At 35.0% G+C, this 18,236-nt stretch overlaps 1 protein-coding gene across 3 annotated transcripts in view; it reads right to left on the bottom strand.

Moving 5' to 3' along the window:
* Positions 1 to 1,888: 1,888 nt before the first annotated feature.
* BRAF (B-Raf proto-oncogene, serine/threonine kinase) overlaps positions 1,889 to 18,236 on the bottom strand; it is a 153,155-nt gene continuing 136,807 nt past the window's right edge. For 2 of the 3 annotated variants that reach the window (XM_074267728.1, XM_074267729.1), the window contains 3 exons: positions 17,813 to 17,947; positions 14,131 to 14,284; positions 1,889 to 6,968 (listed from right to left, as the gene is read on the bottom strand). In XM_074267728.1, the coding sequence (XP_074123829.1) occupies positions 6,946 to 6,968; positions 14,131 to 14,284; positions 17,813 to 17,947 (312 nt within the window). In that variant the 3' untranslated portion in view covers positions 1,889 to 6,945. Of the gene's footprint in view, positions 6,969 to 13,278; positions 14,285 to 17,812; positions 17,948 to 18,236 lie in introns of those variants that run through there. The other variant, XM_074267730.1, reaches the window with a different exon arrangement.

Below are 18,236 nucleotides of genomic sequence, written 5' to 3'. Positions count from 1 at the left end.
ATCTCCCCTAAATACTCACCACCCAAGTTTGGTCCATTTTCTATCTATTTGTGCCCAGATTGAATTTCAATGCTTAAGCTATCCTGAAATTTCCTCCTAAGTCTCGTGCATACATATGTGCACACACACACACACACACACACACACACACACACACACACACACGGTATTCAACCAGGGTTTAACAGATACAAATGCAACATAGAATATTAGTCAAAACACCCTCACTTCTGACTTGGCCTCTCCCTCAATAAAAAAGGAAAGATGCTCATTCCTTTGCTTTCCTCTATTTCAGATGCAAATTTCATGCCTGATTCTCTTAAAACTCTGGTTGAAAGGGTAGACAGGCAATGGGAGCTAGACAAGGTGTGGATAGCCTGCTAAGATGATCAGATGGTTGGAACAAATCTCTCTCTTGACAGTAATACAAATATTTTATTCTTTATTGGCAAAGAATACTTCTACTACAAAAAGTTATTTCTTTAAAAGAAATAAAACACACATAAAACAAAAAAGATCACATCCAACATCACAAAAAAAAAAGGTGTGGGGGGAAGGAAACACTTGGATGTATCTACAGGCACAACTGGTTTGACCATTATGATAGTCAAGAGTTTAAAAAAAAACCACCCCACAAACCATTTAGTTTACCCAACAATTAAAAACAATACAAAACGTAGACCTGAACTGATCATTGTTAACAGCTGTGCATTCAGAAGAAGACTCTGCTTTAATCATGTCTTTTCTGAGGTGGGGACTAACTCAAAGACGTGACTTACTCATGACTAAAAAAACCCAACAAAATACTGCAATCCTGATTTAAGAACTCAAAGCTAAATCTCTATCCTATTTACCTTCTTCAGTATTCTTTTTGGGAACCATTATTGCTTTTTACCGTGTCATTCAAGACTTAAATTTGTCTTTGTCAAAATTGTGTAAGTGTACACCCGTGCACATCTGTGCACACATGGCTGGAATCTGGTAGGAACATACATCTGAAGAGGGAATGAATAAAGATTACGTTCTTAGGTGCTGATATATCACAAACTATATCAGTATTTAAAATTCTACTGAAGCTCAAAATGAGAAAATGAACACAATGGACGTTCCATTATACTCTAATCAAGACATACCACCATTGCTGACAAAGTCAGATAGGCTACCTTATATATAACATGTGTTAAGAGGGGTTTCTAATGAAGAACCCAATAACTAAAGAGTATGCTTGTGGACTTTCTGGGAGGTAGGACAAAGGACAAAGAGTTTGGGCACAGAGGAGGAAGAAAGATCTAAGAAGCTAAACCATGTTGCCCAATCTTATTTACCTATCAAAGACGACCGTTGCCTTTTCCATATACTGTCAACATTCTTCTGGGAAAGCAGGATCTTGCCCACACTGGACAGGCCCTTCCCATCTGGCTCTCTCAGATCACACAAAAACAGTATTAGTAATATAATGCTATCTAGTTTGCAAAGTGCAAAGGAGGCTGAATCCCAAGATGGAGTTCCTCACTTGGTGGTGTAGACAAGGTGGTTTTACAAAATTTAGACATTGGGTGGAATAATTCTACCAACTGCAGCAGTAATCTAGAAAGTTGGTATTAAAATGCTGTCCCATAGTATATTTTTTTCATTTCTGACTATCTGCAGAAAGTTCAAACATATGGTCAGCAAGTATAGAGAATCTTAATTTCACTTCTCAAACATCCACCCAACAACATTTCTACTGTGCAAAACATTCATGCTTTAGTGGCTGAAAGGGAATAGAAATAATTTCTCCAAAAATGCTGCAATTCTACTTTTAATCTAATGGCTCCATTTAAAAAAGAAAAACAGCTTTTTTCTTTTTTCTGTATGCAAAGATTCATTAGTGGGTTTTACTCTCTAGTTTAGGTTACAAAATTTAAAGAAGATACTTTTTTTTTTTTTTTTTGAGGGGAATGGGGGATGATGTCTATGTTGCTTTACCCAAATAACAAACAACAGCAATTAATACCAGTCGCTGCTCTCATGTCTACATTGCTATATTTTAGCTTTTATTGCATCACAAAGGCACAGTGAGATCATTTGGCAAATTGTAAAGGTAACTACTGGAGTCTCACATGCACAATGTCATCTTAGGGCCTTAAATGGAAGTTTTCATTAAACATCAAGGAGCATGTTGTTTATCATTGGCTAGTTTGCTTTTGTCCCTTTAGCATCTTTATCTAGTTTTTACAAAAAGTCTTCCACTGCCATACATTTATGCCTATTTGTCATTCTCAAATGCTGATTTGATAGCTGCTAAAATGGCAACTTGGAAAAAAATCAGGATGTTTTAAAAAATATCTACAAAATCCATGCTCCTGGCTCAGTGGGCTTGCGTAGGTAAAAAGTGAAATGTGATAAAAATTTATTTAAATTTGTTTTTTCTGCATTTCCGACAGTTTAAAGAAACCTGAAACTAGCTTAGAATATGTGCTTTTTAGCAAGCCATCTTCCTGAAATCAGAGCAGTCAAATGAAGAAATGCCACATCATTTATTTTATATTTGTAAAAAGCTCATTATTAGTACAGTGCCTCACATAGTAGGTGCTTAAAAAATGTTTCTTCCCTTACCTTTTTCCTTTCCCTTCATTCAACAGACTGAAGGGTAAGAGTATCAAAATGCAGCACCCAAACAGATCAGGCTTTCCTTCGTGCCATTCTTGTACCTTTTTCAATGGATATGACATTACTAAATCTTTTCAACAGTTAGTGCTAAAGTGTGTACTGTCTGTCCTTTGGGATATACATCTTCACTTTATTCATTTAAGTCCTAGTCTGATATATTTACTTCACCCTACTTCATAAGGGGGATCACAAATGTACATACACATCAATGAATTTATTGAGAATATCAACATATTCCAAACTAGAGACACTATCTTTTATTCATTTTAGCCATTTGTAGAATATCCTGTCAGCATCAAGCACTGATATGAAAATATACATATGAAAAAAGGATGAGATCTGTAGAGGGACCCACAACAGTACTTTTTTGAACCGTGTTCAAAATATAAAGTGCTGTGTCCTACTCGTGGGTGTCCAGATTGAGTTAGGGGGAATATTTTTGTATTATTTTTAAAGTTACATGGCACTATGATTTTCTTCCAAAATCTCAATGTAAATATTTTTAAAAAAATATCATTGCTATGAGTTCCTGTGCTCTAAGTCACTCTAACATTTGCTGATAGGTTCCTGATAGAAGCAGTAATAGAACTTTTAGGAAACGGTATTTAACAGCTAATGTGCCTACCTGTTTCACACTTTTAAAGAGTCTACATCAGTGGTCCTCAAACTTTTTAAATAGGGGGCCAGTTCACTGTCCCTCAGACTGTTGGAGGGCCGGACTATAGAAAAAACAAAAACTCACACTCTGTCTCTGCCTCTCAGCCCATTTGCCATAACCCGCGGGCTGTATAAACGTTCTCAGCGGCCTGCAGGCCATAGTTTGAGAACCCCTGCTCTATACATAAGGGGATGCAGTACAGATGATCACCTTGGGCTTTCTCCCCCCCCCCCCCCATATAAAACTTCATGACATGAATATTCTGATTAATTTTATTTCCATGGTAAATGTTCAGGAAACTAAAGAATCAATGAATCAGAACATCAAACCTAAAACAATCCTTGCAGTTGTTCCCAGTTTTTCAAAAGGTTTTAACTTTTTTCACCTATCATTACCAAAAATAAAATGAAGGCACTGCAGCCACCATAAGAAAAGCAAACTAATAAGGCAGCAGAATCACAACCTTAAAAGATTAATAAAGCAGCTACATAATGTGCATATTACATTGCATTATTTATAAAGTGCTTTGCACAAACAAGGACTGTTTCCTTGTATTTTTCTTAGGAACTTATGGGTTCTAGTCTATATAGAGTCTGAAACACCAAATAATAAAACAAAAGAAAAGCAAAGGAAACCCTTTGTAAGGTTGAGTGAAAGAATTTGAAAAAGATCATTTGTATTAAAAAAAAAAAAAAAAAAAGAAGTGAAAAAGGGATTAAAAAAAAAAAAAAAAAAAGTGACCCGAAATCACTCAACAATACCCTGAGCTTGGACTCTGGACTCATCTTCATTTTAAAGCCAGTCTATACAAGTCAAGTTTGCTTTGTTGTTGTTGGTTTTTTTTTTTTTTTTCCTTTTCAAATAAGATGGCAACCCAATGGAAGGGAGGTAAAAAGCAGCATCTCTGAAGTGTGTAAAATCTCAGACAGGACCTTCTAAGTTTCTTCCATAGGCAGTTCCTTTCCCTACATGGATTTGCTGAGGTAGTCCTTGATTCAGCAAGACTCCAGCAGATTCTATTTATTTCAAAGGAGCACTGAATAAATTTACTATTGCTCACTTTCACCCTGGGAAAGAGACTGTATGATAATCTAAGAGGAAAATAAAACACATATAACATCTGGAGGGACAAAGCTTATATATTAAAAATAAAAAACAAAGCAAACACATCTTTTGAAGAGGCTGAACCACACACACACAGGAAACATGCCAGTTAGAATCATTCTCAGACTCAGCCATTTCTATATCATATATCTCTGTCCATATGTGTAAGAATAATTACAAACATATTTCATTTCAAATGGGATTATTCATTCCTGAACATCTGGAATTTCACATACTTATTAGTGGCAAATTTGACCACTCCACATTAACTTCCAGCTGCTATCCTATATTTACAAATATTTAAAGAAAAATGTATCAGATGGCAGTGAGTTGTAAGTAGCTAGAAGTATAGGAGCAGTGCAATAAGCCATACTTTGAAATAAAAGTATTGTTTTCTTGTTCCCTGATTTATTTTAGGCTTTGCCCAATTTCATGCAAGTTCTTAGCCTCTCGTGTTTTGCTGGTTAAACCTACTGCACAAGTAATTTTCTCTTCTCCACCCAAGTGAATGATTCTATTATTGTCATTAGGGAGAAATTTAACCTGACCATTAATACACATTCATATTCTTTACTATTATGATTCGTGTCCACTTTCAGTAAAAGAATGAAAGATGCTCTGAGCGGATAACATTTCTGCTTTATGCTGAGAGAGGGCAATGATCTCTCTAAGCTAATCAGCATCTATCCCGAATAAATCACTGATGTCTAGCATCAAAATTCTGCAAACTGAGCACATCAAAACATCCTCCTACAATTCCTCTCATCTTCATTTGTGACTTTATATGCTCCCTGAGAAACTTAGTTCCAAAGTTACCAACCTTTTGAAGACCAGGCTTGAGAAGAAAGGAAGAAGGAAAATTAATGCACACACCACCATTTTTATTTTAGGTTGCAAACTAGATAAAGGAGAAAACTGGGCAGAGTAAAAGAAAGTCAAGTGGGAAAGAAATGAAACAAGGTATTAGTGCAGATCCAGCCAGAATCATTAATAAAAATGATATAAATTTTACTTGTCATTATGACAAGTTTCCCCATATGTATACAAACTTTTTAGAGGACATATAAAGTGATAAAAATCCTCACCCCTTTTTTCCTTCTTAAAAAAAGTCATTCCATACTCCAAATACCACTTTCAGAATGCCGAATTCAGGGGAGGGTGTTATATTTTATTGTGACTCAATCTAACCTGAGAATTATTTCCCATTATTTAACAATCCATATTGGGAAGGTACTCAGTGTTAAATATGTACCTTAATTTTCAATTTATAAAATAATTTACCAATCAAGTCCTTTATCAAATAATTTTTATCAATTATAGTCAGATACCCTTGTGCTTTGCACACAATAGGAACTCAATAAATATTTGTTGATTGCCTGATTTTAAAAATAAAGTTGTTTTATTATTTCAGTGGGAGTACACTGAGGACCTGGTACATTAAACAACAAACAAGCTAACCTGAGAATTATTTCCCATTATTTAACAATCCATATTGGGAAGGTATTCAGTGTTAAATATGTACCTTGATTTTCAATTTATAAAATAATTTACCAATCAAGTAGTCCTTTATCAAATAATTTTTATCAATTATAGTCAGATACCCTTGTGCCTTGCACACAATAGGCACTCAATAAATACGTGTTGATTGCTTGATTTTAAAAATAAATTTGTTGTATTATCTCAATGGGAGTACACTGAGGACCTGGTATATTAAACAACAAGCAAGCATTTCTAGATTGCTGGACCAATGAGAAAAACCCAATGTGTATGGACACATCCCAGCCTGCTTTGAAGGCACCCTCAATGAACCACACACCATAGCTTGGAAAGGAAATGAAAGAAGAGATACCAGAGTAGACCTGGAAAAAATATGCTGTATTCCCTTTTTCTCCTGTCCCAGCTGCACAGTGTTCCTGTATCCCTTCCCAACTAAAGTGATCTTTTTTGGAGGATAAATCTGAAAATCTGGATGAATATTGGACACACACATAACATTGAAAGGGCTATACTGCATTTTTGTTCCAGCTCTTACATCAGGAAAGGAGAAGGAAAAAAACACCATAACAAAATCCCAGAACAGAAAGAGGAATGATTCTTGTGATTGGAATTGCCCCATCAGATGATCTGCCATTTGCTGGCTGGGTGGTTAGAAGGAGAAAAGTTGATCTGCAGACTTTCCACAGCCAATCTCCCAAGCCGTAGCAGCAGTTCCTTCCCATCCTGCCTGAACCCCCAAAGGTCAGAATGCTCGGTCTCTCCTCTCTCCTCCAGGGAGTGGGCAGGCGTGGTTAGTGCACGTGGTGTCTGTGTTGAAGAAGAAACATTGGCAGCACAGAGTTCTGGTTCCTAAAATAGTCTTCCCTCTTTTGCTGGAGGGGAAATTTCATTCTGTTCCACTCTAGCTTATGCACTGAAATTTCTGTATCTTTAAAAAAAGTTTTTGAGGAACAGAACTGAGTTTTGATGTTAAGAAACTGTAGGAACACAAGACTTAAGAAATAATAAGAGTAGATGCTGCCATGATGGTGTGGCTACTTGAAGGCGGCAAATTCTCCTGTAGAGGGAGGACAAGAGCTAATTTTACAAAAGTGTTCTGAAATAGCCAGGAGACACAGAGAATCTCACTAGTAGGCTAGGGTTGTACTACGTAGGTATGAAGCAGTAGCATGATGCATTTAAAACTAAAAGCAGATCACATTCATTATAAGTTACACAACTTATACCATGAATATATAATATGGTAAAACCCACTTTCAATAATCCACACAGACAAAGGGGGAAAAATAAGTATAAATAATTGAAAATCAGAGGAAAATTTGCTCAGCTACACTCTTTGTTGATGAATGCCTACAGTAATGGAATAGCTAACATGCAAATGATGATTTTAGAATAACAATTAGCTTAATAAAACAACTCTTTCTAAGAACTCAATGTACTTTCACTTAATTCATTTTATTTTCATAATCTTATAACACAGGACAGGGGAGGAGTTAGTGTGTAAAAGAAGAATTCATGTATAGATAAAAAGCTTAAATGATGAACCCATGGCCACACTGTGGCAACCATAGGATCTCAACTCAGACTTTTTGATTCTCAGCTAGGAATTAATTAATTGCTTGATAAATTAATGCAAGGAATACATGAATTAAATCACATATAAACTTAGTCTAAGGGATGACACTCTTAGCTCAATGGATTTTGTACTTTCCAGGCTACCATACTGTATTCATTATCTTGTCCTTTTCTCCTCTAGAGCTAAAGGGAGTTAGCTTCTCCTATCCTATAGATTATAGCAAACTCTGGGAATTGTTAATATCTGACAATTAGTAACACTCTGCTCAGTTGAACAAAAATAACTTTGTTATATTAGGATCCGTAATGAAGACAGCAATCAACACTTATATGAACACTCTTACATAGCTTGGGACAGAATCATCAACAGAGTCATAAATCAATAACTCAATGCACTAAATATTTATTAAGTTCTTGGTATGTACAAGTCACTGTTTTAATTAACTGGGACATAAAGATGAAAAATAATTTCCCCTAGAGCTGTTTATAGTTTAATAAGGGGCACACTAATCAATGTATAATATAATAAAAGCAAGTAAGGCACATTAGACAAATTTGAGTAAAGCCACTCTTTTTGGAAAGAAAGGCTTCTTAGAGGAAGTGACACCTGAATTCCTTGGTACTCCTTGGTACTGAAGGAAGAAAATATACATGAAAATGTTCAAAAGAAATGAAAATGAACAGTCCTAAGTGAGGAAGAAGTCTATTTTTAGGCAAGAAGGGTGGTCTGAATATGTGCAGAGACAAAAAAGAGAAATATCAGGGAACAATTAAGATAATCTCATTAGAATGGCGAACAGAGGAGAAGAGGAAAGACTGGAAGGTTAGGCTGGAACCAGAGCAGGAGCAGTCTTGTACTTTATCTTATAGGCAAAGGGCAGGGGGAAAACATGCTCAGACCTGAGTCTTGGGAAGAGGATTTTGTTGGATGCATTAGGGGCAGATCAGAGGAGCCATGAAAGACAGAGGGAGGGGAGATATGACAAGGCACAACTGACAGGGCTGGGGCCAATGGGGGGAAGGGGGGGAGGGGAATGGTTAAGGGAAAGGGAAAAGAAAAGATACCTCAGATGTTTCATGTCTCAATGGCAAAATTGGGGGTTGGTGGGAGTACATATTTAGCGTAGAAATGATTTCAGTTTTGAATAGAAATTTGAAGTGCCACTGGAGCATCTGGATAGAAATGTCTAATCGGCAACTGTAGAAGCAAGACTACAGCTCAGGGAATAGATGGAGACCGGATATACAGAATTGGGATTCATGTTCACAGAGGTCATAATCAAAGTCAAAGGAGTAGATAAGATTTACTGAGAGAGAAGGGCGAGGACAGAGCCATGAGGGACAGAAATCCTTACTCAGATGGTAGAAGGAATGAAAACAAACATATTTATGGCACTTTTTATGATTTGCAAAACACATTACAGGTGTTATCTCTTATTAGATCCTCACAGCAACTCTGGGAGGTAGATATTAATACCCCTCTCCCCCCATTCTACAGAGGAGAAAACTGAGGTTGAGGGCATGGCTAGCAGGCATTTGAGGCAGGATTTGAAATAAACCTTCGTGACTTCAAGTCCAATATTCTATCTAGTATAAGTATCTACATGACCCATCGAAGGAGACAAAAAAGAAACAACCAGACAAAAAGAAGGAGAACTAGATGAATCCAATGTCAGAGAAATGGAAGGAAGGAGTTTCTTGACAAAAGGGGGTGGCCAAATGTCACAAGGTACAGAAAACTCAAGAAGGATGAAAAAAGGAAAAAGTTACCAGGTGTTAATAATTAGTAAGTATGACCTACTGATTTCCACATGTTGATGGAGACCAGCTGATGTCTGGTTACTAACCATCTGCCCAGCAGACATCACGGTGCCTAGGACAGGCTATTTCATTGCTTTATATGCTACTATCTCATCCTTCAGAAGAATATGTTTAATCAACCATTAGATCAGGAAAATGTAACTGAAGTGAGGCAAGTTGAAATTATGGTAAAAGTACAAAAATTAAAAGCAAGACGGCAATCTGGGGGTACTGAAAATCTGGAAATTTGCCAAGTCTTTAACAACTGCTACCTATAGAGCAGGAACATCAGAGGAGACAGGGTGAAGGCATCCATTACATTGATAAAGACAGTGTTACCACATTTCACTTCCAATATTTTTAGTTTGAAAATAATTCTGGATTTCAGTATTACTATTATTTTGAGCATTTCTTTCAAATGTGTAATTTTAAAAGGTTGGCTATATTGTCAAATGCAACTTTGTTCAGTGCCCAACATTTTTTCAAACATAATATTCTGGTAGTTACATTTATTCCATTAAGTGATTAATATATGTAAAACGATTATTTCTAAGCTAGCTCTCACTTCATTACCTTGTTTAGAAAAGTAAATAAGTACTATTATAATGAATATTTCTTACACTTTGAATTTTGCTGAAAAACAGCTCAAACTCTAAACCTGAACAAACACAATTTCTAATTTTTTTTAAACAAAGATTTTAAAAAGTTTTCTGTCATATGACCACTAGGTAAGAGAACTTGTAGTTCTGTTTTGGGGTAACACTAACATGAAATCAAATATATTACACACACACACACACACACACACACACACACACATTTTAAAAGTAAATCCAGAATTTCTAATAATTTTATAACCAAACTTCCCCCCAATAAATCAGAGCTAGGAAGTAAGTCATTGGTCAAGGGATGGGAAGAATAGAATCACACTCCATTCTTTTTATGTTACAGGCTCCACGAAAAATGATATGGATGATAAACTAAAGATCAGCTATTAAAACCAATTTAATTCAATAAACATTTATTGTTTATTTAAAAGATTATTCCTTCCTTCTAATCCATATACTTGGATGCTTATCATATAGCTTTTCAACGTAACAATGTCCATTATCAAGTAGGAAAAGAACCAAGAATGTCTGGGCTAAACTAGTTTAGCTTAATTTAAAAAATCTATATATTCCTTGTGAATTCCAGACAATCTCTGTAGAGCTTATGCAGACTCTGGTATTTTTGAAAAATCAAAACATCAAGAATTTAAATGAATGTTTCATTTTGAACTGATCTTATATAAGATCAGTATGACACTGATCTTATGTTACCAATAATGGGAAAAGAGAAGATTGAACTTCTTCCGACTCCTAAGACCACTGAAAATATCTATCTGTCTCTCATTTAATTTTATTTAGGATTTTAGGGGAAAAGACATTTTTAAACCAAATTCCTTTTTTCTGGTCGAGAAGGGAAAGTCCATGTTGTCCAAAATACATACTTGCACACATAACCTTATAAGTTTTTTAATTCATCCATGTCTATTTCCTGCATACTAACAACTATTCTCCATTACAATTCAACTCAAATATTAAGGAACATTTCAGGGATGAATCTCAGATATATATATTTTGTTTTAAGAGTTCCAAAAAAATTGTGTAAGGAAATATCCAACTGTTCACAAATAAAATCTACTTTTGGAAGCAATGATTCTAAATATGATGGTTTCATTTTATACATTACTTTTTAGATTATGAGGAAAATAATTCTTCAAGGGATTTTAGAAGTGCTTAGGGGAATTTTGGCCACAGTTACCTCCGTTTCTTTCTTTCTTTCTTTTTTTTTTTTTTTAAGAGGGTCTCTGAGAAAGGGCCATACAAAAATGATGAAATCTTTCAAAATGAGAAATACCATTAAAATGCTGAATAACTGGAATATGATTTTACCAGTTAGTTCTACAATTCTAAGACTATAATCGATAAAGTAATTCAATAAGATGGTTCCCTTTACATGTGGAAGTTCAAACATATGCTATTCAAAGAGTTCGTATATATTTTGTTTTTAGGCATGCTATTTAAAATCCCATTGTCATTAAATAGGCACTGTTTTAAATGAGTCCTTTTAAACACTACTAGTTTTTAAATGGCATTTTTATTTGGACATTATCCCCTGAAAAGAAAATTTAACATATTTCCTCAAAAATTTCCTAAAAAATTCTACTAGTTATAAATCACTGAAAAATTAATTACACACTATTAATTGGAAAAAACTTTTTAAAATGTGAATTTCAGAAAGGAAGTTTTTTTTTTTTTAATGAATGTGAAGTGAAATGAAAAAATGTCAAAGAAGTAAACCATGACAAAAATGAGATATTTTATATGTATGTAACATACATATGAGATTTCTCAATGTGTAATATATTAAGATACACTATATCAAAATACATACGTATATATACACACACATATATACATATATATATATATATATATATATATATATCTCAAATATATATGTAATAAAAGCTTTTGTTTTGAAGAAAGGAACATATTTGAAGAATGTAACTGTTTCAACCAGGAAATCAGATCCCACAGAATGACTTTTCTTTTGTTATCTTCACTTTCCCTTCTCCAAACTATCTAAACATACTGTCACATTTTCAATGTTAACAAGCCAAGATGACTTCAACTAAGTTTTCAGCCTGCCAGAGAAGAGATAAATGTGAAGTGCCCTGGGGACTTCATAAGCCCACTGGAAAGTTCTGTTTGATGCCCCAGTAGGCTGTAGAGAAATCAGAAATTCCTTAGCTTGGAACACTAAGAGCTAAACTGCATTCACTGATACAAAAAAGGGAGGAAGAAAAGAAAATGGAATAGGCTAAGAAAGAGCGAAAGAAGGAAGTTGTGAAGAATAAACCCCACAATAAACAGAGACACAATTTAATGACAACTGTTGTCACCAAATGCTCTCCCCCTTGTTTTTGAGTGTTCCATAAACTGATGCCACTTTGTAAAAAACATTATTTAAGCATCTACTATTATAACAGCCTATACAAACTAATAAAACCATACTTAGCAAATACTGGGAAAAATTTGGAATATCTTTAATTTTACTGGAGAGTTTAGAAATTTTATAATATTTTATTGCTTAATAGAAAGTATTTTCCTGCTTTTTTGTCCTTTTTCCTAAATTAGTTACCACAAATTTCTTAAAAAAATTTTTTTTAAAAATATAAGACTCTACAACATAAGGTAGACAAAAGGTAAAGACTAATTTTCAATGAATAGAATCTAACATTCATATAAAGGCAGCTAAATATGACTTAGAAAGTGCTTTAATGTTTTCTTGTGCAACCAAAAAACTAAAAGAAATGACATTATTCTAAGTTTTTTTCAGCTCTTATACTGAATTGTAAAGGATAGAAGATGGCACTTATGATGAGATTGTCATCCTTAATTTTTAGCTATCAGTTAGATTCTAAATTGAAGGAGTGACAATGTAGTTAAAGTTAACAGATTGGTTCTCGTTCTTGGGCTAGCACTGAAGTAGTGATGATAATTTATTTTGCTAAGACTATCTCAGAACTATCTTTTCCACCTTTGGTTCTCTCTGAATGCCAGTAAAAAAAATGTACTTGATTGCTAAAGACATTTTCCATATTAGAAAAGGAGCATCACCAAACTTTATTAGCAAGTAGGAAATACTCCTAACCCTGGAACATCATAAATAGAATAGTTCTCATAGTAAGAAGATTCTGTTGGGGTAAAGAATTTAACTTTAAACTCCTACAAAGAATATGAGAAGATACACGAACAAGGAAAGAAATTACACTGGACACAATGACAAAGTCCTTCTTGAAACATGTTGTTAGAGGTTAAGTGTAATTTGAAAAAATAAAGTGTATGTAATTTCTGAAAAAAAAATTCTAAAAGTCTTCATATAATTTGTGAGGACTTCTTTTGAGGTGAATTTGCAACTGAATTGAACGTCATATAACAAAGATATTCTCTCTATACAAAGAAATTTAATAATATAAACATATTTCATCAAAAAAAGAGGACCACTATGTATCCTTTTCCTGTCCCACACCCTCCTTCCCCCCATGTATATTCCATGGGAAACCAAAATGAAACGTTTTACTAATGAAATAAAAAATTTCCCTTTCCCAATATATTTCTCAACATTCCCCTGTACATACATTATATAGGAATCCCTTCATCATCCCTATTATTTGCAGAAAGCAGTTAAGTCTACTGCTTAGGGAACTAAAGGCAATCCAGAACTTTCCATCTTATAATAAAAAGAAACTTCTATAGAAATTTGACATGGAGTATAAAAATAGGACTATTCAATTCCAGTGTCTTCCCAATTTGCAAAAGCTCAGTTTGATTCAATTACATCAAGGTAACTATGGGAATGTCTTTCACTTTCAAAAAGGTGTACTATTAACCTTATCCCATAATGGACATGTTATGGCTAATAAAAGTTGTATGAGAAACATTTACTATATAAAAACATTCAGATTGAGCAAATTTGTAAACTATGCAAACATAGGACAAGATAAAGTCTTTGGAAAATTGGATACACATTATTAAATTATTTCATCACAATCTTTTGTCCTATGTGTGTTAAAACTGTTTTTCATATTGACAAATTCAATGGTAGCCATGATTTTTTACACCAGGAAACTGATTCCCATTCTTTTAAAAAATGAATCTGTTCTTTGGCGCACCTTCTAAAAAAGATTCCATTGAGTTTAAAATACTCAAACTTTGTAAGTTCATCTTACTTTTGTGTGTCCTGCCCTGTACACTTCCCTTTCCCACTCAATTTTTTTCAGTGAACAGGAAACGCACCATATCCCCCTGCCTGGATGGGTGTTTTTGGAGAAGCACAAGCATACAGACTAAAATCCTCCGTTTGGAAGCCAGCCCGATTCAATGAGGGTTCAGATGCACTGCGGTGAATTTTTGGCAATGAGCGGGCCAGAAGTTCAATGGAAGCAAGAATCTGAAAAAACAAGCAATTAAGGACTAAAAACCTCTAAAGATACTGTCAAAAAATATAACATTTAACAGAGAATACAGAATTCTTCTAGGAATAAGTGAATCATTTTAATAAGCAATTTCTAAAATTTGCTGCAGTACTTATTTAATTTCTTTAAAATAATTTGAGAAAGTGCCATTTTTCCTTATCTTCCTGCCTCCCTGCCTCCCTACCTGTAACAATATAAATTGAATCTAGAACTGTTCAACAAGGCTATTTTCAGCTGACTTCTACAAGTCTGCTGAAAGGGATTAGCAGATCTTAGAAATGTTTCTTTAGCACAGAACCATAAAGAAATCACATGATAAAAAAAATTTAGTAATGATGGATTTTGTGTACAATTATAAGTAATAATAATTGAAATTTACATAACATTTAAAAATACATAACTTTCAGACAATTGTCTTAACAATCATGTGATGCACCAGAGCCCTTGAAGTCAGGAGGACCTGAGTTCAAATCTGACCTTAGACATTTAACACTTCCTAGCTGTGTGACCCTGGGCAAGTCACTTAACTCCAATTGCCTCAGGAAATAAAAAATAAAAAACAAAAAACAAAACCATCCTGGAATGCAGACACTGTGGAACCAGTACTGCCCAAGCCATTTTTGTTGATCAGTGAGTCTCAGAGAGGTTAAGTGATTTGTCTAGTCACACAGCTATTAAGTATCTGCAGTTAGAAATAAGCCTAGGTTGTCCTTAGTCCAATCCAGCATCCTCTTCATGCCCTACACTTTTCAGATGGCCAAACTTTCAGCAGAAGAGGAATTCTGAAGTCAGTAACCTCTCTAAGCAGCTAAATAAAAAATGTTCTAAAGTCTCTATTGCAAAAGTCTGTACAGTTTAATCACTCTTGGAATCAATGGGCTCTTATTTTGCACACAGTTTTAAGAAGCCTAATTATGGAGTCTCCTAGCTCTGAGCCATTTAGGAGAGGAAAAGGGGAAGGAGTGAGCTGCTAGAGGAAGCATAATAAGAGCAATGAGACATAAGCAACAAATAATATGACAATAAAGACAGATACAGAAGCTTGCCCCCAAAGCCAGCAACACAAAAGTCTCAATTAGCCTGTTACATTATCATAGGACAGTATAGTAGCAGATTGTTTATAACAAAGGGAAGGAAACAAGCATTTATATAGGGCCTACTCTATGCCAGGTTCTGTGCCCAATATTTTACAAATGTTATCTCATTTGATCCTCTTAACAGCTCTTTGAGGTAGACATTACTGTTCCTATTTTACAAGTGAAGAAACAGAAGCAGACACAAGGTAAGTGGCCTGCCCACAGTCAAACTGCTAGTATGTGTCTGAAGGAAAACTGGAACCCAGATCTTCCTAACTCTAGCTTCCTGACAGTGTTAATTCACTATAAATGATATTTATAGTAAAATCTGTTTCAGAAAATGAGTAAGTATGTAATAGACTTTTCTTTTTAACTGAAAATTTAATTGCCATATATTTTAAAATATCAAGAATAACAGTATCTGAACCCCTGAGCTTAGTTTCTCTCTTAAGTACATATTAAATTGAACAATGTCGTAACAAAACATCCTATTTGTGTCCCCTTCTGAACTTTTGGTTTTTTTCTGTGTATTTCTGTGTTTCATCGATGTTCTTATTTGTGTGATGCATTTTATGAAAGTTTCCTAAGAAGGTTTTTAAGAAGTTCAATAAAGTGAAGGAGAAAGATTCACTTAGATGAAAAATGTCCTCAAGTAGTTATTTCAGATCCAGTAACATATCATTAGATATTACCAGATATTAAGTCTTGTTAAAAAATGGGTCCAGGAACCAGTTGATTCATGACTTTGTCTCTCTATTAACAGGGCTCAAATAAACACCTCACACATAGTAAGTTTTTAATAAATGCTTGCTCACTGAATGGAAATCACAAATTATATGCTTTAGTGCACAAAGGAACATACAGCAGAGGATGGCAGTCAAATTGTTTAGCAGTGATCTTTCACTTTGGCTATTATAAACTTAATGAATCTATACACATACATAGATACACACATACATATCAAACCCATCCATCCATCACATGCACATACATACATTACACACAAATATACGAACTCTAGTATCACCTGCCTTCTAGATGTCTTGAACTAGAAGTCCCATAGCCATTTCAAACTAACATGTCCAAAACAAAATTTATTAACCCCCTCCCCTTCCTGAAACCCAGTTCTCTTCCCATTTTCTCTATTACTGTTGAGGGCAGGTACCCAGTGCTCTGAAATGGGCCATCTTATGCCTCACCTGAGCTTGCCCCAATGTCCAATCATGTGTTCTTGTTTCTACCTTCACAACATCTTTTGTAGTCTCCACTCATGCAGCTGCCCCCAGGGCACTCCCTCATCACCTCACACTTTGTAGAGGTGTTTGCCAGCTGTCTCCCTCATTAAACTAAGCTCCTTCAAGGTTGGCACTTTGTTTATCTTTCTTGGATCCCCAGGGCTTAGTGCGGTGCCCGTAGCAAAGCAGGCACTAAATTGCTTGAGTGACTACAGAAAGAGTTTTCTGGTTGCCATCTATCTTCACTACAGACCTTCTTTCTCTTATGCAGATCTGATTGCCCTTCTTTCAGTCACTTTGCACAATTCCAGTGACTTCCTATCCCTCCCAGCATAAAATATAAAATCCCATAACTGCCTTTTAAACTCTTTTACATCTTTCCAGTGTTCTTAGTTTATTACTCTTCACACTTAAGTATTTTATGTTTTTGTTGGCCAACTGCCTGCATTTCTATTGGCTGCCCCATGTGTGGATTATTCCTTCTCCTGATCTTTACCCTCTTAATTACTTGCTTTGCTCATAGTTGATCTTTTGCAGGAGGACTTTCTTGATGCCTTCAATTACCAGTGTCTTCCCTTTGAGATTACCCTTCATTTATACTGTATATATAAAGTAATCATGTCCATAGTTATTTGCATGCTGTCTCCTTCATTAAAATGCTGAGTTCTTTGAAATCAGGGACTGTGTTTTTGTCTCATTGGATTTGATTTGAGGTATCCCCAGAATTTAGCACATTGCTTGGTCAGTGTAAGTGCTAAATAAATATTGCTCAACCAACTAACTGGTTGCAAAAACCAAGGGAAAACAATTTAGAATTTTAAAAAAAGGAGACTCTTCTTGGACAACTGCTTCCTTTTTTCCCCTCGTCATTTAAGCAAATGGACTCTGAATTACAAAAAAAGTTGATTTAAATAAATAAATCAGCCTTTATATAATAAAAATACATATACATGTTATGTATGTCTACACATACACACACACACATACACACACACACACACACACACACACACACACACAGTGAAAGATAAAACTAAACCTTTCAGATAATTTTGTATGAGAACCCCAAATGGCTAAGGATATTACCTTGAGAAAAATCTTAATGTTTAACACTACTAAAAACTGAGGAGGAACACAGAAATGTTAATCATAATATAGCAGATTGCTTCACTCAACACAAAGTCTTTCTTACCTGGGGAAAAAGTGGCCTCTCATCTCTCTTCTTCTTCAGGCACTCTGCCATTAGCCTCTTCATGGCTTTTGGACAATTACTCCGCACCTTACTGAGATCTGGCGACAAGTATCCTCGCCCCACCATAAAAATTATCTGGGATAGGAGGGGAAATTCACAAAATCATAATGCTCATCAACAAAAGTTTAAGCAAACTCGAATACTGACAGGTAAGGAAAGTCCAGTTACCTACCAGTTTTATTTCTCCAAAGATGTGCATTATCTCTGGCAGCTATTATAGTAGGTGATGCTGTTTCAAGATCTTGAAGCTTTTAAAAAAGACTTTTTAATCAAACAATTATCTGAGTACCAAAGGCACTGAAAGGGCTTTCTCTCATTCATTGTAACCTGTAGTTTTTAACCTCAAAAGGTTTATAATGTAGCT

The sequence above is a fragment of the Sminthopsis crassicaudata genome, chromosome 5, assembly GCF_048593235.1.
Source record: "Sminthopsis crassicaudata isolate SCR6 chromosome 5, ASM4859323v1, whole genome shotgun sequence".
In the NCBI taxonomy this organism is placed as follows: Eukaryota; Metazoa; Chordata; class Mammalia; order Dasyuromorphia; family Dasyuridae; genus Sminthopsis; species Sminthopsis crassicaudata.
This window is presented reverse-complemented; position numbering and strand designations above follow the sequence as displayed.